Source organism: Truncatella angustata (genome assembly GCF_020726525.1).
Source record: "Truncatella angustata strain MPI-SDFR-AT-0073 chromosome Unknown BKA67scaffold_4, whole genome shotgun sequence".
NCBI classification, from domain to species: Eukaryota; Fungi; Ascomycota; class Sordariomycetes; order Amphisphaeriales; family Sporocadaceae; genus Truncatella; species Truncatella angustata.
In genome coordinates, this window is record NW_025763384.1 from 3,734,226 (window position 1) to 3,759,618 (window position 25,393).

Here is a 25,393-nt window from a genome sequence, read left to right on the forward strand (position 1 = left end):
TAGGCTGCTACCTAATATAAGAGGCCTGGATTTATTAAGTGCCTCTTTTTCACAGTCATAAAACCCCAACCTCTTTCCAGGCTGGTTCTACTGCTTCAGCTATAATTTGGTCATGCGGGTACAACACCACAGCCTGATTCACCGTCACTTCTGCAAACTCGACAAACCTCGCCTGCGAATGCATCCGCGTATTTGTGAGCGTCGCGTAAAAAATCTTGCCTGCTCTGTCCCACGAGTGACCACCGAGCCGCATGGCCACTTTGTAAAAGGCATGGTTAGGCACTCCCGAGTTTCGATGCACGCCATCATCATACCAGGTTCTGCCTTTATAATACAGCTTGTGGGCCACATGGTCTGGCTGCGGATCCATGTTGGAAGTTGAAGAGGGGCCTTTAAGAGAACGCAGACTCGTCGCCTTGGACCCGACAAGAGATTTCGAATTTTGGTAGATAACATTGGCACTAAAAAGCTAAATTGCCAGGTGGACGGCCTGCCCTTGCTCCCACTGGAGTACCATGGAACCAAACACGTCAGAGACGGGCTCGTTAAGAGCGCCGGGCTGCCCTCTATACTCAGACTTGGCTGTGTGCTGCGTCACGCCGTGAGTAAGCTCGTACGCGATCACATCGAGGCTGTTGATCATGGACCCGGGCTTGAAGAATTCAGGATGGCGTCCCAAACGAGAGTGGCTATCGTCGTCACCAAACACTATCTGCTGCGACTGCGGTTCCCAGATGGCATTACGGTATCGGATTGAGTAGTGGATGTTGGCTTCGAGCTGCAGACCCTAACTATCAATTGAGTTCCTCCCCATCACAGTCTTGTAAAAGCTGTAGGTCGTCCTCGGCCCTTACATGCAGACGTTGACGTCCTGGTCTTGTCCGTAAAGATAGTCCTTTGAGGTTCTGTACAATATGCCTGGGAGGGGTTTACAGGATAAGCCTTTAACCTCTCCTGCCCTGTAGTTGACCCCTTCAAAGTTGACTGCCGCCATCCCCCAGATCTTCGAGCTGAATTCTTTGAATCGGTGGGAATATCATACTACCGAGTCTTAAATTTTGACTCGACATTATTGGCGTCAGAGTTTGCGGTCAGAGTCTCGGTGATGGCGTCAATCTGCTGTTGGGCTTCCCTCTTGACTTCCTCGCTGGCTGTCTCATCGTCAATAATGCACTGGAACAGAGTACGTGGCACGAAAGAGCATATAGCGGTCGGGATATGTAAGTTGACAGCAAGCTTGAAAGGTGTGTATGTGTAGAGTGTTTTAGGTTGTATCTTGGAAACTACTCTTAAAGGGAGTGAAGCTAAATTCACCTGGCTTTCTCGCAGATGTATAGGATATTCTATGTTGAGAACCATGTCGGAGAAACCTCCGAAGCCTGCCTGCTACCTCATCCTTGGTGGTGGGAATGGGGCGTGTCTGAGTGCAATGTAGTGCCAATGATAGTATTGTTTTCAGCTCATCAAAGGTAAGCCACAGGAAAAGTCCAGAATTCAGAACAAAGGGACCGCACTGAATGAGCTATTTATGTATGTACAGGGCAGATATTGTAGCTATTCCCTCCTCCTATTAGTCCCTATACATGACTATTGGCGACAAAACTATATCCGGCTATCCACCCTAGGCACCCCGCAGGACCTGGCCGTTGCCGCCCGCTTTGGTGGCTGGACTATTAATTGTGCTGCAGGGGGGTTCAAGCAAGTTTGGGGATCTAGAAGCAAGCTGAATAAGAGCCCATTAACTATAGACATGCCACTCGTAAATAGTGCTTTGAATCGGGGTTATTATCTGCAATCTCTATAAGGCTTCTTATCCAAAGCCACACCAAGTGTGTCAGCTCAGTTTATGCCGTTTGACTGTCACATAAATACTAGCGTTTGTTTGAACCTGGATTATGCCTTGCAATGGTCTAGATACCTAGCTCTGGGCATAGGCCCGTGTTGCCCCGAACATGAAGCTTTGTGTTCTTTATGGTCCTATTGGCAGATATGCTTTGCATGCCACAGTCAGGTTTCCACTTGGAATAGAATTCCAAAGGCCAGGCAAGGCTCGTGTTTCCTTTGCGAATTCTCTCAAGAACGTACATATCTACCACTTACTTACACAATATTCATACCTGCGGGCTTTCATCATCGACCTCTAAGTCGAGGAGATTTAATTCTTGAGTCAATCCTCATGCCCAAGGTATGAACTGACATGATCTTTCCCCCAGGCTGAGAACCCCGCGATCGTCGTTCCCGCATATCACGCACGACTGTGAATCCATGTCTGCCAAGTATCTTATGGGAATACCGTTGCTCTCGACATTGACCCAACACCTCGAGTCATGCAAAAATGAGATACAGAGACTGATTTGGCGTTGAACCCCTTAGGATAATCGTGTATCCTCGAGTCTTTATTCTATGCTTTTCTTTATCAACCATACTGGGCGGGCTAGAGCTGGTCTCACCATGTAGTCTCAGATACTCCTATAGTGGCTGCAAGTATCATACAGATTGACAAGAGACTCGGAACTTGTATGATACAGAGCTATTACTAACGCTTGAAGCGTTTTGATACGTCCATATATAAAGACTTTTCGTTCATCGGCTTCGAGGGTTTGAATGCTCACTTTCTACACCACGAAGTTGGTATTTTCGAAGTTTTCACCACCATAAGCAGCGATATACAGTCGATGACCACCCTGTTATAAGCAGCATGGTCGAGTAGGGTATGTGAGATTGTCAGATACTGCAAGACTGTAGAGTTAAGGCATCAATATACCAAAAGTTAAGAATCTTACAGGCTTAAAAACTTAAAAGATAAGTTGAGACAAGATCTGGAGACTGCGGAAGGTACAAGTAGATTTGGATAGACGCGCATCTAGATTATTACGAGAACGCAAGTCACCACATCTAAAATGACCAGAACCGTTGGCAGCTGCTACCATTTCCAATGGTCCGCGCTTTCTGCGATACTCCCATACATGCCGGATATCGGGCTGAGATGGACGATGGAGGCACTATATAGTGTAATCGCGATGTCAAGACTTCGAAAGGTATGGGTGGGCCATGTACTTGAGACAGTAGAACGAGCCAAAGGTCAAAGAGCAGCTCTGCGAGTCTAGGCAGGATTTTCAGGAAGGCAAGACGGCATATTTATAAGTGACTAGTCAATCATGACTGCCACTGGTTGCATATTCATGGATGCAAACGTTATCGCTCAATACAGACATATAAGACGAAAAGAAACAAAGACCTATTTTATTTCGCAGCTTCCTTGGCATCATTCAGCCGACCGCTTGTTGTTATTTAGCTTCAAACCTCGGAATAATTAGACTAGATTGCAAGTCTAGAGGCAATCGGAAGGGTATGGCTTGTACGGTTGCGCCTCAGATCCAAATCTTGATAGTTCTAGACTTGGGTCAACAGATGTTTCGATGGGTGCAGAGATGTGTTGGAGCATGTGACTGAAAACCCATATATTCTTTAGAGAAGGGGACGTTACAATATCTCAAATTCCCATATTTCCTACATTTCCCTACGCAATCTACTAGACTAGTCTAGCTAATGGTTGCTGACACCGACTGGACTATGCGGGGCAACTTAGAATACCATGGGCTATTCCGATTGGCCAAGATGCCACGAGTGACTGGCCGTCTGACGCCAGCCATGCGTTGTCGTTCGACTCGGGTAGTTTCGCATCGGATAGTTTCAAATAACGCTGACTTCTAATCTTATTGAAAGTTCATGCATAAAAGGTTGAATGGTTGCTTAATCTGACTATGGTATTTCCCTCTTACTCAAAACTCTCAAGAGCAGATATTCGTCTAATTTTGACCACCTATTCATCATGTCGTCCTCGAAGCCTGTTTTTCTGTTAGTCAGTGGTGGATGGCATCCCCCGGCAGCCTACGACAAGCTTAAGGTTCAGCTTGAAGCCAACGGATACGAGTATTACTGTCCACATCTGCCGTCCCTTGGACCGGCTGCCAGTGGAGTGACGTACGAAGCCGACGTGGATACGATCCGGGAAGTTGCGCTTCCACTCTTCGATCAAGGAAGGGAGGTTATACTCATTGCCCACTCTGCGGGCGGTGTTCCGGCTGTAAGTCTCTTCGACCAGTAGCCCATCCCCTGTTGTACCTTGTACCCCATTTGAAAAGCGCTAGGAATCGCATAGTAACGCAACAGCCTAGGTCGTGGCAGCTCAGGGCCTCGAAGTCGGCCAGCGTGCCGCGGAGGGTAAGAAAGGGGGCTTCAGGCACATCATATTCCTCGCCGCCGTCATCATATCCACCCGAGGCTCAGATACCCTCCAAACCCTGGGCGGCTCGTGGCAGCCAGGCCAAGGCGGCGGTGAGCCATACACTAAAGTTCGTTTGCAAGCCTCCTCCTTCACTTCGAGACGTGTTGCATGCACTGAAACTTACACGTGTAGGGTCATCTCATGAAGCTGGCCGAAGGCGCTGAAAAGACACTTTACAGCGACCTGCCGGAAGAAGAGGCCAGAAAATACTACAACTTATTCCAGCCCCACTCTCAAGATGCCTTCGAGACGCCCGTAAACTATATCGCGGCAGATCTTACAATACCAAAGACATATATAGTCACCGAGAATGATATGGCATTCCCGGCATTCGCGCAAAGGGCGCTGGCTGCGACGCTGCCGGATGTGCAAATAGAAAGCATTGAGACGAGCCACAGCCCTTTCGCGAGTCAGCCCGAGAATTTGGCGGCGATCCTTGTCAGAATTGCTGCAACTTCTGAATGAAAGTTTATATTAGCAAAAGATGGTTTCCATGGAATCCAAGTCTGATTCGAATGAAACTCAGGATACTTTCATCTCTTTTTGAACTCATGATGACCTCAAATAAGCCGTGCCACGCCACAGCAGCAATCCGTTAGCCGCTGCCCCGCTCCGGTACTCGGTGAGGTTCCGGAGTCATCTTAGTACGGAGCCTAACCACGTTACCCAAGTTAACGCTAGAGTCGCTCCTGTCGTTCAATACTCAAGTTACATCATACTACACAGTTCTCGAGGATCTAAAATCAAAAAGTATGGCATCAACCCTCGAGCGCCGGGCCACCACACCGGTTGTAGGATGGATCGGCCTCGGAAGCATGGGCACTGGAATGGCGAAGCGGATCCAGATGCACCTCTTCGACCAGGGCCAGGGAGCATTACGAGTCTACAACAGGACGGCGTCACGATGTAGTCCTTTGGAAGAGATGAATGCCCAGAAATGCGACTCGATTGGACAAATCGCGCAGGAATGCGACATCCTCTTCCTCTCGGTATGTGCCGACGCGATCTCAAAGTGATCGGAGCTCTGACTATGTGCTGGACAGTCAAGCGCAGATACGGCCGTCATATCTATAATTGACCAGATAATTGAGTCTGGCATTATCAGGGGCAAGATAGTCGTTGATACCACTACAGTCCATCCGGACACGACAAAAAGCATCGCTGCAAAATTGAGCACCGAGGGAGCCGGTTTTGCAGCCATGCCTGTGTTTGGTGCCTCGCCCGCCGCAGCTGCCGGCACGTTATTGGCGGCGTTCGCAGGTCCAAAAAATGTGTTGAGACAAGTTTCGCCCTTCATGAAGGGCGTCATCGCACGGGAGGTTCTTGTTGTGGGAACAGTGCCGGAGCAAGCGCTTCTTCTGAAGACGACCAGGTAAGACTATCGCTGACGATTGTTTGCACTGCAAGATATTTGCAAAGACTGACCACCCTCTGAAAGCAACCTCCTCATGGCGTCACTGATGCAGATCATTGCCGAGGCGCACGTCTTTGCATCCAAGACCGGCTTGCCTGCAGAAACGCTCGAGCGCTTGCTCGAGCTCAATTTTGGGCCGGTAGCTCATAGCGATTCCATAAGAATGACCACTGGCGTATACTGTCCGGGACAGGGTCAAGTGCCATGGTCTGATCTCAATCTTGCTATCAAGGATGTAGGCCACGCTATCGAGCTGGCAGAGCGGGAAGGTGCGAATCTGCCAGCCAGCCGTATCGCGTACGAAGGACTCGGGAAGGCTAGAGAGTGGGCAAACAACGAGGGGAGGGTTAGTGCAGATGAGCCACGGCGCTTAGATTCGACAAGTCTTTTTGGTGTGGCGAGAAAAGAAAGCGGGCTTGATTTCGAAAGTGACTACGTGAAGGAAAGGGATGAAAAGGCTCGTGAAGATCACGAGAACCACGGGTGATGCTCAATGATATGGTCGAGATATGGTGCAACGATATGCGAGTACTGCTGATAACAATGTGCTCCACAAATATGGTCACCAAATTGGAGGTTGAGAGCTTACAACTTGATGAGATCGCTATGTATATTTTCCTTTGCAAAACACCTGACGAGATACCTGGCGAAAAGACAGTGGAAAAGGCAATGTTCTGGACCCGGCTAATCAGAGCCTTGCGCCGAGCTCTAACTTCAACCAACCTCTCGAGTCATAGCTTACAGAGTGAAACGGAAAGATGGATGATCATCACCCATATTCTTCACCACATCATCAGGTAGAGCAAGGCGATAGTCTCGCTTACCTGCGGCCCGCTTCCTGTTTTCCAGCCATAGACCGATAAACATGGCTGTTGCGGCCAGACCACCGAGCCAAAGCATTGCGAGTGATGTGCCGTAGCCGGTGGCGTAGGTCGGCGCTTCGTCTGGCACGAAAATATTGGCCCCGATGATGCCCGCAAAGTTGCCAATCATCACCTGGACTCCGGAGCTAATGGCCCGTTTCCAGTGCCCTGAAACATTGTTCGATAGCCAAGCCAGCGCGATGGGTGTGCACATATAACCACCAAGGGAGACCAAGAATATGGCTGCAAACTTGGCATCCTGCGATAGCATGGCCTGATTAAGAAGCATACCGTAGCCAACGGTTGCTATGAGACACCCGAGCAGGATGAAACCATACCGGTGGCGAAGTCTATCAGACAGATAGGCCACTAAAAGCATTCCAACTGCGGAAACGGCATATATAGGTATTGTGCGGACTTGTGCTTCCTCTGCCTTCCAACCAAATTCGTTGAGTATCGTCGGCATAAAAAAGGTTGTCGCGTATCCAGTCGTACCGATTCCCATGTAAACAATAGAGCCCAGCCAGATCTTCCAGTCAGAGAAGATCAACTTGTAGGCATATCTGTCGAGCGTGTCCATTCGCGCAAAGCCAGCGCCGTCATCAGCCAAGCGGCGCTTGAGGATTACTTTCTCTTCTGGGCTTAAGAAGCGACACTGTTCAGGCCAGTCGACAATCAAGAAAGCAGAGATAATGGCGACGAATGATGTCGTAGCTCCCTCAATAATAAAAATCCAGCGCCATGCTAGGTATCCCTTCAGTTGGCTGAGATCTGCAATGGCGTATGCAAGCAGCTGATGCTATTAACGATCGTGCAGTATTGTAATGTCTTAAAGATACTCACCCCTCCAAACGCACCGCCAGCCAAGGTGGAACAAAACAGGAAACTCATTCTTATCTGAAACTCATGCCTTTTGTAGTACATCGATGTAAGATATATGATGCCTGGAAGTACACCAGCTTCGGTAGCCCCAAGAAGAAAACGCAGCGCGACTAGTCCTTCGTAGCTGCGGACGAATCCCATGCACATGTTGGTAATACCCCAGCTAAACATCAAGCCTGAAAGGTACAAGGATGGTCTGACTTTCTGAATGATCATGTTGCTTGGCACTTCGAGAAGGACGTATGGAACGAAATATATCTGCCGCCACATTAGATGGACCAATTCAATAGGAACCTCGTCTTACGAATAAGGCAATGTTGAACCTATTCCCACTAAGATCAATGTCATCGGCAAGTCCTTGGATTCTCCCGTTACTAATATTGATACGATCAAGGAATGAGAGCATGTATATGACGAAGAGGATTGGATAGACGTCTTGTTGCGATATGTGGGTTAGCCAACTCGTCCTGCTCAATATTCAGCAGTCCTTCTCGCCAACTCACAAAGATCAATTTTCCGCACCAAGCGGCGCTCAATATCGGCGTCGATGGTATCGATACTCAGAGACGTTGACGCGTCCATGGAAGAAGTGGAAGCCTTTTCAAGAGGGTTTACTGGGACGGTTCCATTCATGACGTCTGGTTCAATTGGAGGATCGTTGGCCGTCATGGTAGGAAGTCGTGAATAATGATTATAACACGACTTGCGCAGCAAGATAACGAGGAGCAACGTGCGGACGGAATAAATGCCACGAAATTAGTTATGACATAGAGGAACGCACCGATGCAGTGGAACTTCTTGGTGACGAACTGGAAAAGCGACCACCGGCGTTGTGTGGCACAAAATGTGGCGGGTCACCCTTTGGATTATGTCCTTCTAGAAGAACTTCACTGGCTATTGCCGCTGTCCTGAATTGTCTCTTCTCTGACGAGTGTCGGGAACTGTAGTAGACAGTACTCTAGTAGAAACCGTAAGCAAGCATGCAGCTCGTCGCATATCACGGTTCAATCCGCTCCCATTGAGGTCCATAAAAGCATGACGTGCTGCTATGACTTCAGAATTATTGACTCTATCATGTCTCGATCGCTCTGATGAGTCGCGGTGAGATACCGCCCATCTTGTACGTTGGCGCTAGATATAAGACAGCATCTGATCAAGTACAACAGCGGTAGGCTGAGGACCTTATCGGGATTTGTCGAGCATGGTGGCGGAGAGGGGTCGATTGAGAACTCCATGGTGTATTTTCAAGGGATATACGTGATCTGATTTATTGTGAAGCACAGCATTTGTCTTGGAGACTCTGTTCGGCATTAGACGCGTACTGCAACTCGGCGGTAACAATACGTGAACCAAAATGTCTCCATCGGGATCGATGGGAGGTGAGGCGAACTGTTCGTGCTTGAAGAATGGCACAGCCCCACGACCCTCATGACCTCAATAACATAGAGACAATACATAGAGACAACACACCGTAGATCGACGCGAGCACACCTAGTCTCATCGCGAATGGACATATATTGATGTCAGATGAGCTCGATGCGTTGGCGCAACTTTGTCTTCGCGCAAAAGCTTTAGACAATGATCATGCCTGCTAGCGTTTAATTCCAGTTGGCGACATCTAGGGTTACACGAACTGTGCGTATCCAAGGCCTTGCAGATGCTGTGGTTGGTTGTGCTCAAGTTATCATCGCAATATTTGCTCGCAAGCTAATTGGAGGTTATGATGATGACGAGCTCGCATCCATCGTGTTTCCTGTTGATAATTGGCTTGGTGGAATGCGAAATACGGTAGTAATGTAATCTTCCACTGAATATCACAGATAACTCTACTGTGAGAGCTTTCGGCCACCGTGCGTTGCCTTATCTTGAGGTCCGCCACTACTGAGCAAACACACCAGACAAGATGATTGTCTCAGGCGGTGCTTTCAACGCCTAATCCATCTTGTGCAATCAGTTTGCTTGTCTGGTCGGTGGATAATTTATAAGCAGCTGCGGGTTCAGACAGTATTATGCATGTTTCGAAGTACTCAAGAAGACGCAAGGCAGGCCTAAGCACTGATTTTCGGGAAACTGCAGGATTGGAACGACTTCGTGCCTGTTTTCAACACGAAGCTTATTATGAGGCTAAATCATGATTATTTTACACACTATCACAGATCCTTACTACTCGATAAATATCAAAAGCCCCAGTTGAGTTGCCACTTTCACGTGGTTGTGTCAATTGAAGATGGACTTTGACCGTCTCAACACATGACCTTAGATTCGTCACTGTAAGGGACCCCGTGTGCGACAGCTGTACGACAGCTCATTTCGGTTTGCACAAGAGTCTGTTTCTGTTTGCTTCACATCAGTTAGGACATTGTCTGCTCGATGTAGATCTTCAGGTCTCCCAGGCAAATGCATACTCTAAACTTGAAGCCTGACATTGTCGAGTTGAACTATTATCAACATATCTGCTCCATTTTGCACACTATATTTGTCAATCAAGCAAGTTGTGGTCATCACTCATATATCGAAATAAACTGTGTAGCCTCGATTGAATTGCCCTGGTAATTATGCTCAACACTTAACGCCGTCATGACCATGATCACCTGAAGAATAGCAGTAAACAGACTGACTTGGCTCGAGAAGTATACATGAGATACTTGCGATATCGAGATACTATATCGGAACATTAAGTTGTGTCAAAATTGGCGGTACAAGGTGTTCAGCGAGTTGCGTCAGGAAACGACATCCACGGGTTGGTTCGGCGGCACCTTACCAATATTCCATCGATTATCTGGAACTCAATGAAATGGAGTAATCGAGATAATCGTTTTCTTGACTCTCGAATAAGCACCAAATGAAAGGAAAAATTTGCCAGCAACAAACCCTTGCTTCACTTCAACGTAATCTTACGAACTTTACTTCACTTTTTTCCTTCTTTCCTTCACCCCACCTTACTTTATTTCAGCTCAGCCCTCTCGTCCAGGCACTACATAACTGACGAAGAGCAGCAGATTCCTCAGGTTTTGCGAAGTTCCAGCAACATAATTGATGACTGTGTGAGTGTTGGTAACTCTCAGATATTTGTCTCGGACAATTTTAAGCTCGTTAGAGTTTTGTTGGAATCTTCACTGTCTATTTGCCGGAAATTGGTCGTCGTCTGCTCGGTAGCAACATACCTCAATTCAAGTTTGGCGGTCCTTATCCTGACTATGAATCTTGGTCGATTCACAGGGAACATCACAGGCCACTTCAACGCTCTTCAGAGCCAAGACTTTTAACCTCTGCCACTGCTTCCAAAGCTCTCTGAAGCTTTTTCTCCACTTTTGGTCATCCTGCAGATCCTTGGCACTGAGTCGGGATGGCGGACGCTGATGGCTTCTATGATGTTAGCGGCAGCCATGGCGAGACTGATTCGGCCCTGATCTACATTCCCACGGGAATATTCCTGTTCTTTTGTCCACTACTTGTTGGTACACGTCTGTGGTCGCGAATGAGGAAGGGCGGTAAGATTGGCGCTGATGACTACACTGTCCTCGCCTCCCTGGTACAAATAGATCACTTGTATCATATTTTTTCTGTTCGCTAATATGCATAGTTTTTCTCGCTTCTGACAGCCGGCCTCATGTTCGCAGCATGTTACCACGGATATGGACGGCATGGCTTCGATTTGACTCGAGAGGACAAGATGAAAGCTTTGAAGTATTTCGTCCTTACCCAGGCCACCTACAAGGCCTCAATCAATCTCACTAAGTCTTCTATTCTGCTTCTCTACATGCGCATATTTGGAAAAGTTCGATGGTTCAAATGGGTTTGCATCAATCTGACCATCATTGTCGCCATGTACTGCACTGCTTCACTCATAGTCACCATCTTCCAATGTACTCCCGTCGAGAAGGCATGGGACAAGGGAATGGTCGGAAGCTGCATCGACAACGGCAAATTTTGGTACGCAAATGGCGCCTTCTCTATTGCGACCGACATTATAATATTGCTCCTCCCCATGCCGCTGGTCTATGCCCTCCAACTTCCCAAAGTTCAGAAGGCCGCGCTCATCCTTGTCTTTACATTAGGAATCTTGTGAGTCATTGATCTAACATAACTAGATTTTTCTGACGTGATATCCACAGTGTTGTCATAACTTCTTGTTTGAGACTCACCACTCTCAACCACCAGGCCGTTACACCCGATCCCACCTATGACATTGTATCAACCATGTGGACAGTCATCGAGATGAACGTGGCCATTATGTGCGCTTGTCTCCCCCAGATACGTCCTCTCCTTGTGAGGTTGTTCCCGAAAGCCATGCCAGCATCCTATTCCAACGGCCCGCTCGGAAGACCGCCGTACAACAGTGGCTTCACTAAAGGTCCCAAAGGCAGTCCATGCAAGAGCGAGGGCAGTGGCTGGAATCATATTGAGGGCAAAGATGCCATTCATCTGACCAAGGTTCGGAAGGGCGATACCAGCTCAGAAGAATATATCCTTCAGGATGATAACACCATCCATAAGACAGTGGGCTTTAGTGTTGAGTTCTCCAAGAAGCCATCGAGGGATACACTAAACACCCTCGTATGATGACCGGATTTTGACGGCCATCTTCTGTCTTCATGATGTCAGCAATGTCTTGTTTCTATTCAACTGTCACCACGGACTGTCGGTTTCAAAGCCTTGATGAGGCTAGCAGCTACATGGGCTTAGCAATTGTTGATGGTTTATCTGAGCCTGTAGGGCCTTACTCTTGTTTTCAGGAAGGGGATTGACGGACGCATCTTATCTTGGGGGAAAATTGAAGGATGAAGAGTCAAATGTGCAGAAACATTACAACATCGCTTGCAGTTGCTCCGACTTGGGTCAGTATCATTGGAGATAGCCGAATACATGCTATTTTACCCTAAAAATGGCGCATTCTCATTAGGTGCTTGTGCCTGACTAGACATACAAATTGAGTTTCGAAACTGTAAATTGCGATCTCATAGATTTGTGTTTTCGATAAGATGCGCCATTACGGGCACTTCCAATTACTCATACTCACTCTCTCGGATCAAAGCGAGAACTAGGACGAATACATAAGCCACGACCACACTGAGGTTAGTCTATGTTAGATGATATGACACCGATGTAGATACACACCCGGCCGCAGCGCCTATCCACTGGGTACCGAGTGGGCGGGCAATTGAGAGATCAAATTACCGGAAGTTTTGATCCCAAGCAACGTCTTGGCTGTGCTCAATGCCCGGAACGAGCTAGCCTCACTGCATTCACTTCCAAGTGGCGGCAAGTCTCTCAACAACCGAAAATCCGCAATATGCTTGCCGATAGGCACACAAGAGCCATTTGAATTCTGCATGGCAGATGGACCATTCGAAAGGATCTAAGCGGTTGTATGAGCAACATGCGTTACAAAGAACAATGGCTACTCAAGCACTGCTTTTCTATTCTCAAAGCACTGTCGATTCACGAGACCCATGTTCGACGCTGGGACCCGACACTCGTCCGTAAAGTCATCTGTTGGTATCCCCAATGACGCTCTCGGCCAGTCCACAGATCTTGTGCCACCCTAACACCTATGCGATACGGTGCACCACCACAATCCTCGACAGGCAATGAAATGAAATGTGCGGTCTACCAGTGAGACTGATGACATCTTCCGAGTACAAAGGGATGTGCAATATGTTGCCAATTAATTACGATTCGGCATTTGGTGTTCTCCATGTGCAGGTCAACCTAACCTTATATCATTGCACGTGTATTGAGTCTGCTTTAGGGTATAGCTGCGTAGTGAACCGTTGCTTTAAGATCGCCGATATGTGCTGTCCGCCGGATTGATGTCCCATTTGTCATATGAGTGTGTGTTGCGACGTAGTTTTCCGGCACGCAACCCCTGTAATAACCACTAACAGCCCACGACAATACAGCCTGTCGGGTTTGACGAACTGAGCGCTGGCCCCGCTCGTCTGCATCGCATCGTTCCTGGCTGCATCTTGCGCCAGCCATTTTGCCAGTATCATTCAATGTGGTAATCTCATGTAAGCATTTGTGGAAGTGAGCGACGACGTGACAAAATTGTAAATCTCATTATCATTATCTCTAGTCATGACACTCTATCCATTCCAATCTATACAGTCCAACTCCAAAAACTCGTATCGACATCCGCTTTGACCTTTGTTCTTCCTTTCCTCTGAGGACTTTACTCGGGCTTGAGAACAGCACGGAAGTGCACCTCGCCCTTGTCTAGCTTGTCCATGGCCTCCTTAATGCCCTCCTCGGTCATGGGGAAGGTCTCGGTGACGGGGGCGATGCCGTGCAGGGCGGCGAACTCGAGCATGTCGCGGTGGATCTTCCTGGGCGCGACGATGGAGCCCTGCACCGTGATGCCGTTGGCGAGCAGCGGCATGTAGGGCACGGAGAAGTTGCCCTGCGCCACCGACAGCGGGTGGATCGTGGCTCCCGGCGCCAGGATCGGCATGAGCTGGTCCCAGTCGGGCTGCGCGGAGGTGGTCACCAGCAGGCGGTTGAGCGGGTGCGATACCTTGAGCTGCTTGGCGTCCTTGGTGGCCACGAACTCGTGCGCACCCAGCTTCAGTGCTTCGTCCTTCTTGCGGTCCGATCCGGACAGGACGACGACGCGACATCCCATCTTGGCCGCGAACTGGATCGCCAGGTGACCCAGGCCGCCGACGCCCATGATGCCGACAGTCTCGACGGGCTGCGCGTTGTAGGCCCTCAAGGCGTTCCACACGGTGGCACCACCGCACTGCAGGGGGGCGGCGGCCTCGTCGGACAGCGCGTCGGGGATCTTGAACAAGAAGGCCTCGCGCCAGATGGCGTGCGAGGCGAAGGAGCCCTGGTCCAGGTCGGCCGATGCGTACATGGCACGCTCGGGGCAGTAGGTCTCGGCGCCCGTAAGGCAGAGGTTGCAGTGGCCGCACGAGTCGTGCTCGTAGCCCCAGCCGACGCGGTCGCCCTTCTTCAATGTCTTGACGTCAGGTCCGAGCTGCTCCACGATGCCCACGCCCTCATGGCCCAAAGCCATATCCGTCGTCTTGTAGTGCAGGTCCGTGCCGCACAGGCCGGAGGCTGTCACCCTCAAGAGCACCTGGTCGCCCTTGAGCTCATCGGGCTTGGTGGTCGTCGACTTCTTGGGGAGACCCTCCTTGGAGCCCTTGAAAACCGTGAAAGAAGGCATGGTGGTGATGTGTAGTTTATGTAGGTTTCGATTTGCTATACGACTAGTGTGATATGTGATTGGTCGGTAACGAAGCAGTCAGGATTCAGTTTAGATGCACGCTAGAAGGTTTAGAAATCGGGGTATCTTTTGTATTTGAGAAGAGTGTCTTTAGTCGACCTTGAGGGACAGACCGTTTCGTCAAAGACTATATATACATATTCGAAAGGGCCCGACTCGTGCATCCATAACTGCTTGCTAATCTTTCCATCTGTTATCATGATCCGCAAATGAGTTGATAGTCTATGACGTGAGATTGGTTGTATCGAAAATTCTGCATCGTTGAGCTCGTCAAAGCCCGACGTCAAGGCAGGGGTCCCGCGGCAGGAGCCAAACCAGAACGTCATTTAGGTGGCGCGGTGCGGGCCTTGATGGTGCGGCTGTCGTTCCGCATGAGTGCCAGCCAATGAGGTTGGCGGCCGGGAAAGCATTCTAAGGCATTCTATCGCAATTCTACTCTTGATGTGGATTGTCTCGGCGGCGTTAACCATGCACTATGGTGTTTTTGACAGTGGTGTCGGCCAACGCCAACGGAGAGGCATGGTGTGCGAGCTTTTTTGATGGGGAATCCGCGGCTATCGCGCACCAGATTTGGAACTATAAACGGCTTGTTCCGGCTGGCGTTAGTGACTAAGCCCACTGACAATCGGCGCACGTGGGAGTAGTTAGGAGATAAGATTCATTAACGCCCCGCAATATTTCCAATCCCAACCATGGCCTGTTTTCGGAGTTTAGACACAGGATCGATTACATATACATACAATTCCGGTATATTAATGCCAAAGACCCATGGTCACATCGCCGAGGATGGTGAGTCAGCTAACAGCGTCGCATTACGCACGTCGTGCAGTTCGATGTAAATGCGGCGCGCGCGCGCGTTTCAACGAGCAAGCTCATTGCTCTAGTCGAGGTTACAGACTTTGAGGCTGAAGTTGACAGGCATGAGATATTACTGGACGAATCTCATAATGTGCTCATCTCATTGCTTAGTGCTTTGACATGGTGAAGCGCATGTAGGCGTATGCAACGCACGTAACTTTCGCCTAACATCCAGGCCGGGTAGGTTTGCGCGGGAGTGCGGAAGCAAGAAGAGAGATTGCTAGATTATATATTCAATTCAGCCACTGCCATTCTAGTACTGAAGAGGTAAACCGTTGATAAGAAGTCATGCTAACGCCAACCATGCCAATAATAGGGTATCATGATACCATCCCAGTCTCGAAACGCATCCTATCCATGTCGTTGGTAAGGGCTCTCATGCTTCTAGCCAGTTGGTGCTGTGCCTCGTCAGAATCGTCATCATTTTCATCTTCCAATAAATCACTCAGATCCTCGTCATTTGATCCCATGTCACCACCAATCTTCTTTGAGTCCCTCCCGAAGATACGCGCTCCTCCTAGTCTTACTTCTGATGCATCGAGAGTCTCGGCAATGTCCTTGATGAGGATATCCATCGGAGAAATATAAGCAACTTGCTTCCTGTGACTAAATGCCAATACATGACCACATAGATCGCCCTTGCGTCGATCAATAATCCAAGCTCCAGAGTCTCCGGGTATACCGAGTGAGGCACCAGGAATGGTGCGGGCATTGGGCGAGGAGGCGCTCATAGGGCCCAAAGGGGGTATACCTTCAGAAGCCGCCTTGCTACTGACTTGGTACGTCTGACTCATGGACGTACGTCCGTAGATTTTGATAGAAGCAATCGCAGGCAAGATTTTGCCTGTCTGAAGACCACTTGTGCGAGCACTACACTGGACCTCCATGCCAGGTAACTCGGCTGAAGTTGCCACAGCAGTAGGCTGGAAGAGAACGGCTCGTGAGCCAGGACTCTGCTCGGGTAATTTCAACCGAGGAAGATGGTTGTCCTCAGGAAATCTGTCCTCCTGAAACTCAAATAGCGCCCAATCAATCTCATGCACGTATCCATTTGGCTCGTAACGCCTCCGGATGCCCGAGGTAGCATATATCTCACCAAGGCGGTATGTATCCAGGTGATCTTCAGCTTCCGTGTCTTCCGACGGATAGAAGTCCTTTTGGACATCGTCAAAAGCTGGCTGGGTGATGACATAGCCTTCACCACAACCTGGTTCGACCCCTGGGATGTCGCCATCCTCTTCGTATTCACCCTCGTCTTCTTCGTCGTCGCTCGTAAAGTCTGTAGCCGAGTAGTCGGACTCGGTGTCGGAAAACTCGCATGCGTAGTCCTCGCTACCGCTGCTCTCATCCGTAGATTCTGCTTCCAGGTAGGAGAAGTCTTGCGCAGCAGCGCTACTGCGCATCGGCGGGGCAGCCATTATGGCATCAAGTGAATGCGTGCGCATCTCTTCTTGGTCGTCGAGCATATGGTGAACAGTCATTCCATATGTTTTGTCATTTACGGTAATAAGGCCGCCAAAACTGACAGGGGGGAGATGGCGGTCACCTATCCAAGCGCCTATGCTTGCACCATTTTGAGGCCTGACCTGAAATCCAGGGTTGGCTGCAGAATGCTCAGCTTCTCCGTCCCCGCCTGTCTTCTCATTATGCGCCATACCCCTACTGGTCTCTCCTTTGCGCGACCGCACAACGGATCCTCTGCAGACCTTAAGACCAAACCCTGTACCTTCGTCGAAAAATGCACCAAGCTTCTTTCTCAGAATTGTACGAACTTTGCTGACGGATGTGCAAACCACCAGGACAGTCGGCGTCGTCTTCTGCGGAGACTCACCGATCGATTCTAGTGTGATCTCTACTGACTCAGGATGCTTGCGACAGAACGGTCGCAAAGCCATATTGATTTGCGGCATTACTGTCTTATTCCATTGCTCGACAGCCTCAGCGGGTAACGGGATCTGTGGGTAGAGGCGAAGCTTCGTGGACTCGGCTTTTTGCGGACTGGTCTCGGGCTTGGTGTCTAGATCTGGAGACAATGTAAGTATAATTCTGATGTCTCTGGCATGGAAACTTACTCTTTGGGGCTGATATTGGCGCTCTGGGTGGTCCTTGTTTTCGCTCGGGTATGACTGGCGTCGTTGCGGTTGATCTGGACTGTTTGCCCTCTGCCGATGGACCTGCCAGTGACGACATGGATATAGCAAGAGATGGTTGCCGCTCACGCGCAGTGAGTGGAACATCACCGATATCTTCACTAATCCTGTCGTCTAGGGCATTCACCCCATCAAGAATACTGCAAGCCTCGAGATATCGACTGGCACGTATTTGAACCTGGCTTAGAATCTCGTCACTAGAACCTGGACGAGCGAGTTCCTGCTCGACTGCATTCCAGCAAACTTGAACAGCTCTCATGTATAGTGTGCCGCACTGGATTGCCAGCTGTTCAAGCACTGATTCCGGGATGCTGGGGGACGTGGGATTGGGTATCAAGTTCTCCAGCCTTGTCCACAGTCCAATAGAGACGAGAATCATTGCTAAAGAATAAAGATCCAAGGTTTTAGTGTCGCGATTGCTAGCCAATGGTGACTGCGCCGTTGTCCTTGGGTCGAGTGGGTGGCGGTGCAATGTCGTGGACGTGGTGAATGTTTGAGGTCCCTCATCTGCAAAGAGATCAAATGATGAGATCAGCGGTTTTCGAATATCAACACCATCAAGCTGCATACCCGGCTCGCTTCCTGCAGGGCTGCAAAATGAAACGGTCGTGTCTAGAAGGTTACCATGGGTAATCCCACGCGCATGCATGTCGAAAATCGTATTGGCGAGGTTATGGGCCAAACGGAACTTGGCCTCCAATCTAGGTTCGAAACCAGGCCGTGAGAGTAGCTCGCCAAGCGTACACATGTTATCAATGGGGTTTTGCGTCAGGTTCTCGAAGGTGACGGGCTGGAATTCCTTGGGAAACTGGTACACAAGTCCCAATCTTGAATTTTCCATGTCTTCGTAATATCCTAATAGTAGTGGTAGACCTATCCAAGCACCGGGTGACCTGTGAGAATCAGTCTGCAGCCCCGTGCTCAAATTCTCAAAACGAGACATGGATGGCATGATCCCAGTCGCAGAGTAGACAGGGTCGAAAGCGGCGAACTCGAGAAGGAGAGGTGAGTATGACTGAAGCCCAGGGCGATTAAGATCCGAGTAGGCCTGTTTGCTCATGAAAATGACCTCCTGTGGTCGTGGGCTCTCGGCGATGGGCGACATCATGGGTTCAGCTTGCATAGATTTGATATTTGTGAGCGTACTAGGGTCGATCTGCTGTGGTGTCTGAATGCGAGTCGAACCAAATGGCTTCGCCTCTTCGGTCGACTTGTTCGATCTGGCAGCCCGTGCCGACGTTGCGGCCGATGATCTTGTTCGTGACAAATCGTGAAGAGTATCGATCGAGGCTGTCAGGTCCTTGATCAAGTCCTCAAACCGTCCTTTGTCCCATACCACTATTGGGAGCTTCTTATCTCCAGTTGGTCCTTCAGGTTCCTTTTCGCCAATTCTGCGCTTTGAACTCAACCACAGTGGCTCTGCCTCAGCGAGGATGTCTTTTATAGTGGACATGATACTCCCGACGAGGTCGCTAAGGCCAGCTTTGGACAGAGACTCGTCTATTTCTGCATTCTGGTTCGACGGATCCGACCATTCCAGTCCCCAACTTACCAACCTATCCTTTTGAATTTTGAGCTTGCGGTGCATGGCCTTGATCTCAGGGTCTTCTGATGAAGGTTCTTTGACAAAGTCTGAGGATTTTTTTGTATCATTGTACAGCCGGCTAAGCCTCCTCTGGAAAGGCAGCTGGAAGCCACCGAGAGGAAGGAAAGACTCCATGACTGCAACAGTGTCTGGGGCCTACTCCAGAGAGCTCAAGTGGAACAACTGGGTTGACGTTATAATGGCAGTGGGTGGTGATTTCTACCAGATGCCAAGATCTCCCGTAAGCTGCTCGCCTACTTTTATGACCCCGCGCTGGTCGGTAATTGGATGAAATGGGATTTGCAAAGCGGAACGTCTCGCGAATGCCAAACCACTGACAAATTAGTCCTGTTGCCGATTCCGAAAGGTGTGATATGGTGTTCACAAGAATCTGATACCAGTTCCCGACTGGAAAGAATTGGTGGACAAGTCGTGATGTTCATAATCAGAGAATATGGCTGCCTTTGCACGTGTGTCCCATGGTCGCTAATTTTGGTGCCTATTTTGGGAAGAAACGACTCCGGGTCCACCTGTCGCCTGGGAAGACCTTCAGCTTTGATGGAATTGGGTGCAATGGGTGTGCGTGTGTGTGTCGTCGCAAATTGCAGTGAAGAAATGCTGCTGCCTGGACATTGGCGTTGATTGAACTAACAAGTTCAGTTACACGCGAGGAGCAGGGAGCCGTTGCTATTCTGATGCCTGGACCCAGCACACGAGGAGAGGAGGAGGCTTGGACGCACAGACCATATATGGAGAATCGGGAAGAAGCTGAGCTCGTTTTGCTCAACCAGGTACAAAAATGAGGTGGTCAGGTAGTTGCAAGCCCCACTTGCCAAGGGTGGCTTTGCAAAAGTTCCGCAGGGACAAAAAACAGCGCTAATGATGTATGTTCAGCATGGTTAGGCATATGCTGAGTACAGCACTACGTGCACTGGAATTACAGCGCTAGGTGCACTGGAAACAGACACTCGGTGCACTGGAAATATAGTGCTAGGCGCGCTATAAACACAGCGCTGAGTGGATTAGAGATTTGGCTCGAGGTACACTCAGATTATACCTTTAAGTACGCTTTAAAAAATGTATCGTTAAATATATTAGAAGTTTAGTTAATATATATTAAATATAAACTCCGGCACGCCCCAGTGCGTGCAGTCTCTAATTTTGCGAACAATTTCGTGCTCGATAATGTCACGCTTCTTGCTATCATCAAGCCGGCTGAAGCTTGTTTTGACCGGCGTTCCGAAAAGCTTAGATATGATGCTAGAAGGCGGGGCGTCGACGGCTTCGAAGAGATTGATAGGAAAAGTCATCGCCACATCTCAGGAGCTTGGCTTCACGACCCGAACTATCATCAAGCTCTCGCTCGATGGCTCCACTACCTACTCTGTGTCCCTTAACTTCTGTGTGGGAAACAGTGCATGGACGGGTGCTCAGGCCATCTACGGACGTTGCGAGCTCACTATCCCTGCGACTGCCATACATTCCATGATCGACCACGAAGCATGGGTTTACCCTAACCGTAACAATTCCGAGGACCATGCTGACAACGATTCTGATCAGGACTCTGAGACAAAGTAGGCACTCACATACAGCTTCTTGCCTACAACAAACCAGCGTGCTGGAAAGAAGGCATGGCTAGCATCCAGAAAAAATGGCTGCGCATCAATCCTCATCACATGTCCTACTGCATAAAACTAGAATGGGGTCGAAGTAAATTGCTTATACCATGGTGTATTAATTTACTTGGCCTACTCTTGATCCATGATCGACAAAGAAACCCCATCTTCCTCATCCAATTCCTGCATACCGCGACGAAAGGCTTTCGAACTCTTTTCCTTAACCACTTTCTTCATGCGCCGTAGGCGGGCCAAACGGGTCACTGCGGTGGAAGGTTGGGTCTGCAACAAGAATAAAGGCTCGTCAGCGTCAGCTTCCTGCGCCTCCAATTTCTTGTGTTGCGCGAGCAATCGAGTCAAGGAAGAGGCCACGAAGGTCCCGTCCTTGCGCGGATGCATTCGGCGCAAGAAGTCGACTTCTCGTCCATCCGACACGCTAGGTTCTGGCGAAAGCACTGAGTGCAAGGCATCCCCGTGATCATGCCAGCAGGTTCCACGGCGGCTGCGAGAGAAATACGATTGAGCGTTTTTCGGGATTTCGTGACCTGCAGGGAGGTCCTGTGATTTCCTGGTCCCTGATGATATCTAGGTCGTCTGTCATGACAGCCGTAGCTTGTGTTTCTTAATGGCTGATATTTATATGTGGACGAACTGAAGGCTGGCTTCTGATGCGCGGATCGGTTGAGTGGCTGGCAGAGGTCGTTCACTATCATCCCAATACGAACATTCGCCGAACAGTTTATAGTGTTGAGGACTCCGAGAGTTACCTGTAACTGTCTCAGAGTCCTCGTTCATATCTAGAAACTCGTCAATAGCCACCCCTCGTAATTCTATTCTCGCTAGTGGTGTCAATGTTTTCAATATTGCTGGGCTGTCGAGCTCGGTTACCATCGATTTTAATGCTTGTTCCAGCTTCGCTTTATTTAGTTGTGATATTTGCTCCGTCCAATATTTCCGTTTCTCATCAACTAACGTGTGGTCCTTACGATCAAACGAGTTCTCCTGCGCAGTCGACTGTAGGGCCGCCCTGATACGTGTAGCAGGAAATAATACACCCCCTTTTCGAAATCATCTCTAGACATCGCAACATGTCCTCGATTACGCTTATTTGGTCTTACCTTGGATCTTTAGAGGTTCTAGCACACGCTAACAGTTAAGTATATACGAGGCTAAGATGGAAAATTCGCGCCAAGACTACGTAACTTGAGCAAAGGGTATACCACTCCATTTACTGGTAACACGATTATTACGTTTTTGTCCGAGAGCTAATCAAAAGGCCTATATTCTTATAGACCTGTGTGGACAGCCAACTCTGGGTAGTATTACCACAAGGGCAATACCTGTTTATGTGCCCACCGTTGAATTGTATTCGGCAGGTGTCAGCTTGCTGGTATTCAGGTGCTTTGATCGAGAAACGTGCGGGACAACCAGGAATAAACAAATTCAAAAACTCGCTCTATGGGGATATTGCTTATTCTACTTTGACTACTTGGTCTAATAGTGAACACGCATCGAAATATAGTTGAAACAGTGCCTAAGTTTAGTAACACAATGGGGCATTCAAGTAGTTTCATGGGACCTTATTTACATTCGGTCTCTTCATATAAATACATGAGACATACAAGCCACTTCCCTTTTCAACGTTTGACCAGCGATTACGTGGCAATAACAATCTCTGTTATCCTAGGATTGAGTCACATCTGCTAACCATCTTAGTTGTTGGCGGCTGGCTGGACGAGTGTAGACCCTCCATCGGGGTATAGGATTTGACCGTTGTAGAAAAGACCGCCCCTTCCTGCCAAGAACAAGATTGTGGCACCCATATCGGTGTCGTGGCCGGGCCTGCCAGCAGGGTTACTCATTTCCATATCGAGCTTGCTCTTGTTGTCCTCGCTCGACGAACCAGCTGTCATTTCACTAGGGAACACACCGGGAGCAATAGTGTTGACACGAATATTGACGTCCGTGAAGAGGGCAGCCAAGACACGGCTCAGCTGCGTTGCAGCTGCCTTTGAAGTCGCATAGGCGGGCTGGCCAGAACTTGATCCCTTCATGGCACCGGATATCGATGTCACATTGACAACCTGTGATGTGTAGCCTGGTGTAACGCCACTTCCCATGGCTAGAAGCGGCAGGAAGGCCATTGACGTGAAGTAGGCGCCTGTGACATTGGTCTGGAAAGTTTCCGACCATGACTTCTCCTCCGATTTGAGGAAGTGCTCAGAGATAGCCTTGGCATCTGACATATCTGGCTGACCGGCCGAATCTGCTTTGTTCAGCCGTGCATGCTTTGGGGTGTTGTCGTCTATGTGTACTTACAGTATTTTGTAGCGTCGTCGCGAGCAATACCGGCATTGTTGACGAGAAGGTGGATGCCATTGGTCTCCTTGCTCTCCACGTCCTTAGCAATCTTGACCGCACCATCTCTGGTGCTAATATCACCAGGTAGAGGAATAATCTTGCCTGGTCCTGTGCTATATCGCTTAGCTGTCTGCTGCAGAACTTCCTCTCTGCGGCCAGTAATGTAGACTGTGGCACCGTTGGACTGTAGCGCTTGGGTGATCATTAAGCCAATACCAGTACCACCGCCTGTTACGACTGCCTTGATGTATGAGCAATCAAACAGGCTGTTTGCCTGAAGGTCCTTGTTGTCAGCTTTTCCTGTGGGAGAGTCAGTCATGTCACTATGCGGCGCTTTGTCGAGCATGTAGAATTACCTGTTGCCATTGCTGCTTGTGGTACGATCTTAGTTGTTAGGGTAGGTTTGAATGTACTGCGAACGGATGAAGAGTTGCGACAGAGGGTTTTCAACATGGTACTGAATAATTTAAGTAGTTGATTCGTGTTGATTCGTGTCTGTATAGAAGCGTGGAGATAGTCGATACATTGTTACAGAAATTATACGTGCAAAGAACCACCATGACGACATCACTCTCGGCCCCGCGGCTAGGCGGCTTGAACAGTAGAGTAAGCGGGTGTTTGAGTCTCCAATACAAAAGCAGTTTACGAATCTTTCGAACGGCTCGCTGAATGAATTGTATTTATTGAGACATGAAAGTGTAATGCGTGGCGATTTGCGCCTCGGTGGCCGTTAAGTGATCAAGGCAATGATGACTCTATACTACGTTGCAGTTATAATAAGAAGTGCTATCTATACTACCGCATCATCGGGCTTAATCACAATCGTTATGCAGCGATGCAAACATGCACGATATCGAAAGTAATTGTTAGGCCTGGCCTGTCAGACTTGAGGAGTATTTGTTCGAGTCATGCGGTACAGAGTCAGTCTTGCATTCTCGGACCTCTTAAGTAACAGACTTTAGCATCGTCATTTCTGTGACGCTAGATCAAGAGTAAGATAGATCAAGAGCAAGATAGATCAAGATGAATATGGTACGACCGCGCACTCTATAATATAAATACGATTTAATTATTCCTCGAGAAATTTAGTGAATCAAGCGACCATGAGGATTCTGTCGTGATGAGACTAGGGCGCAATAACTGGTAACTTAATATACCTGACGCAGCTTGCACCTAAAGCGACCCCCAAGTGCCTGCCGTATCATGGTTCTCAGCTGACAATGGAAACTCATAAGAATACCCCAACTGCGAGAAACCATCCTTTGATGTTTTGACATCTATCAGAGAGCTTCTGTGATGCACTAGCGACCATCGCAACACCCAGGCGCCATCTCGACCAGCGAACACCGCTGGCTTGAACTTGGGCCAGCATGACGATGAGCGTCCCCAGATCCTCTGGACTTCAGCGATCCAGTTTAACACCAATCTCCATTGGTTCTCCAATGCGAACAGCTTTATGGTGTCAACAGGCAGGCTTGCTACATCATCAGAATTGCCGGCGCGCGTCATGTCACTGGCATTGAGAACCCGCTTCTAGGCTTCACGTTCTGAACTAGTCACAGTGCCAGTTCTGTTCCGGACAGAAAATTTGATGTCGCCGTTCAACTTAATATCGTGAAGAAATTCGAGGCCGTGTTTAGCCAGGAACCTGCTCGGACACTCCCATGTATTTGAGTTGTGGTCTGCTAGGACTTCGATTTGAGCTGAGTTGGCTCGGCCTGTGATGGGGTGGATGGCGAATATGAACTTGCACTCGCTGGCTCCTGGTGCCTGGGTCGTCAAGGCGAATCCACCTTCGTGAGGAGCCTCAAGTTGGGTCACTGTAACGTGAGACAGGAACTCCTGGTAACTCTTTGGGGACTCCATGTCTGTTGGGTCCATGGTCGTGCCCATCGTCAACTATGACAGAGGCCGAGTGTGATCTCCAAGATATAAATGCGATTGTTGAGTACTGATCTTCAATTATTATTCTCAAGAGTTTGAAATGATGGGATATTTACTAACCATGCATTATGCATTGTAGGTGTGATACAGTTTTTGCCGAATTAGAGGGCAACAATGAGTTTGTGATTCATACGTCCAGGAAGTGATACATAGCGCGATGACGATGAGTTGTCAATGATTTCATTGCTTTCTATTCTC

The 25,393-nt window shown here is 49.0% G+C and overlaps 9 protein-coding genes across 9 annotated transcripts; 3 read left to right on the top strand and 6 right to left on the bottom strand.

The window, feature by feature from the left end:
- Positions 1–55: 55 nt before the first annotated feature.
- On the bottom strand, positions 56–1,359 carry BKA67DRAFT_536160 (uncharacterized protein; the record flags this gene model as incomplete). The annotated part of the gene is made up of 4 exons (XM_046100119.1): positions 56–415; positions 515–787; positions 855–918; positions 1,046–1,359. The coding sequence occupies 4 exons, from the start codon at positions 1,357–1,359 to the stop codon at positions 56–58; spliced, it is 1,011 nt and encodes a 336-aa protein (XP_045959138.1).
- A 2,473-nt stretch (positions 1,360–3,832) lies between these two features.
- On the top strand, positions 3,833–4,753 carry BKA67DRAFT_518010 (Alpha/beta hydrolase fold-1; the record flags this gene model as incomplete). Its single annotated transcript, XM_046097966.1, has 3 exons — positions 3,833–4,087; positions 4,179–4,389; positions 4,446–4,753. The coding sequence occupies 3 exons, from the start codon at positions 3,833–3,835 to the stop codon at positions 4,751–4,753; spliced, it is 774 nt and encodes a 257-aa protein (XP_045959139.1).
- Positions 4,754–4,897: 144 nt separating this feature from the next.
- BKA67DRAFT_290823 (NAD binding domain of 6-phosphogluconate dehydrogenase-domain-containing protein) lies at positions 4,898–6,315 on the top strand. The gene is made up of 3 exons (XM_046096010.1): positions 4,898–5,277; positions 5,332–5,660; positions 5,727–6,315. The coding sequence occupies exons 1-3, from the start codon at positions 5,041–5,043 to the stop codon at positions 6,187–6,189; spliced, it is 1,029 nt and encodes a 342-aa protein (XP_045959140.1). The 5' UTR covers positions 4,898–5,040; the 3' UTR covers positions 6,190–6,315.
- Positions 6,316–6,440: 125 nt separating this feature from the next.
- Positions 6,441–8,029, bottom strand: BKA67DRAFT_624232 (major facilitator superfamily domain-containing protein; the record flags this gene model as incomplete). Its single annotated transcript, XM_046105519.1, has 4 exons — positions 6,441–7,358; positions 7,409–7,705; positions 7,752–7,882; positions 7,951–8,029. 4 exons carry the CDS (start codon positions 8,027–8,029, stop codon positions 6,441–6,443), a joined length of 1,425 nt encoding a protein of 474 aa, XP_045959141.1.
- A 2,764-nt stretch (positions 8,030–10,793) lies between these two features.
- On the top strand, positions 10,794–12,405 carry BKA67DRAFT_624235 (uncharacterized protein; the record flags this gene model as incomplete). Its single annotated transcript, XM_046105520.1, has 3 exons — positions 10,794–10,979; positions 11,031–11,512; positions 11,563–12,405. 3 exons carry the CDS (start codon positions 10,794–10,796, stop codon positions 12,008–12,010), a joined length of 1,116 nt encoding a protein of 371 aa, XP_045959142.1. The 3' UTR covers positions 12,011–12,405.
- Positions 12,406–13,377: 972 nt separating this feature from the next.
- On the bottom strand, positions 13,378–14,795 carry BKA67DRAFT_566494 (chaperonin 10-like protein). Its single transcript, XM_046102893.1, has one exon. The coding sequence runs from the start codon at positions 14,619–14,621 to the stop codon at positions 13,623–13,625; it is 999 nt and encodes a 332-aa protein (XP_045959143.1). The 5' UTR covers positions 14,622–14,795; the 3' UTR covers positions 13,378–13,622.
- A 1,064-nt stretch (positions 14,796–15,859) lies between these two features.
- Positions 15,860–19,409, bottom strand: BKA67DRAFT_516934 (uncharacterized protein; the record flags this gene model as incomplete). The annotated part of the gene is made up of 2 exons (XM_046097864.1): positions 15,860–17,542; positions 17,571–19,409. The coding sequence occupies 2 exons, from the start codon at positions 19,407–19,409 to the stop codon at positions 15,860–15,862; spliced, it is 3,522 nt and encodes a 1,173-aa protein (XP_045959144.1).
- A 3,035-nt stretch (positions 19,410–22,444) lies between these two features.
- Positions 22,445–23,879, bottom strand: BKA67DRAFT_566499 (uncharacterized protein). Its single transcript, XM_046102894.1, has 3 exons — positions 23,608–23,879; positions 23,210–23,551; positions 22,445–23,156 (listed from the first exon to the last, which is right to left on the bottom strand). Exons 1-3 carry the CDS (start codon positions 23,702–23,704, stop codon positions 22,603–22,605), a joined length of 993 nt encoding a protein of 330 aa, XP_045959145.1. The 5' UTR covers positions 23,705–23,879; the 3' UTR covers positions 22,445–22,602.
- Positions 23,880–24,424: 545 nt separating this feature from the next.
- Positions 24,425–25,144, bottom strand: BKA67DRAFT_536168 (uncharacterized protein; the record flags this gene model as incomplete). The annotated part of the gene is made up of 2 exons (XM_046100120.1): positions 24,425–24,703; positions 24,833–25,144. 2 exons carry the CDS (start codon positions 25,142–25,144, stop codon positions 24,425–24,427), a joined length of 591 nt encoding a protein of 196 aa, XP_045959146.1.
- Between the last annotated feature and the right edge of the window lie 249 nt (positions 25,145–25,393).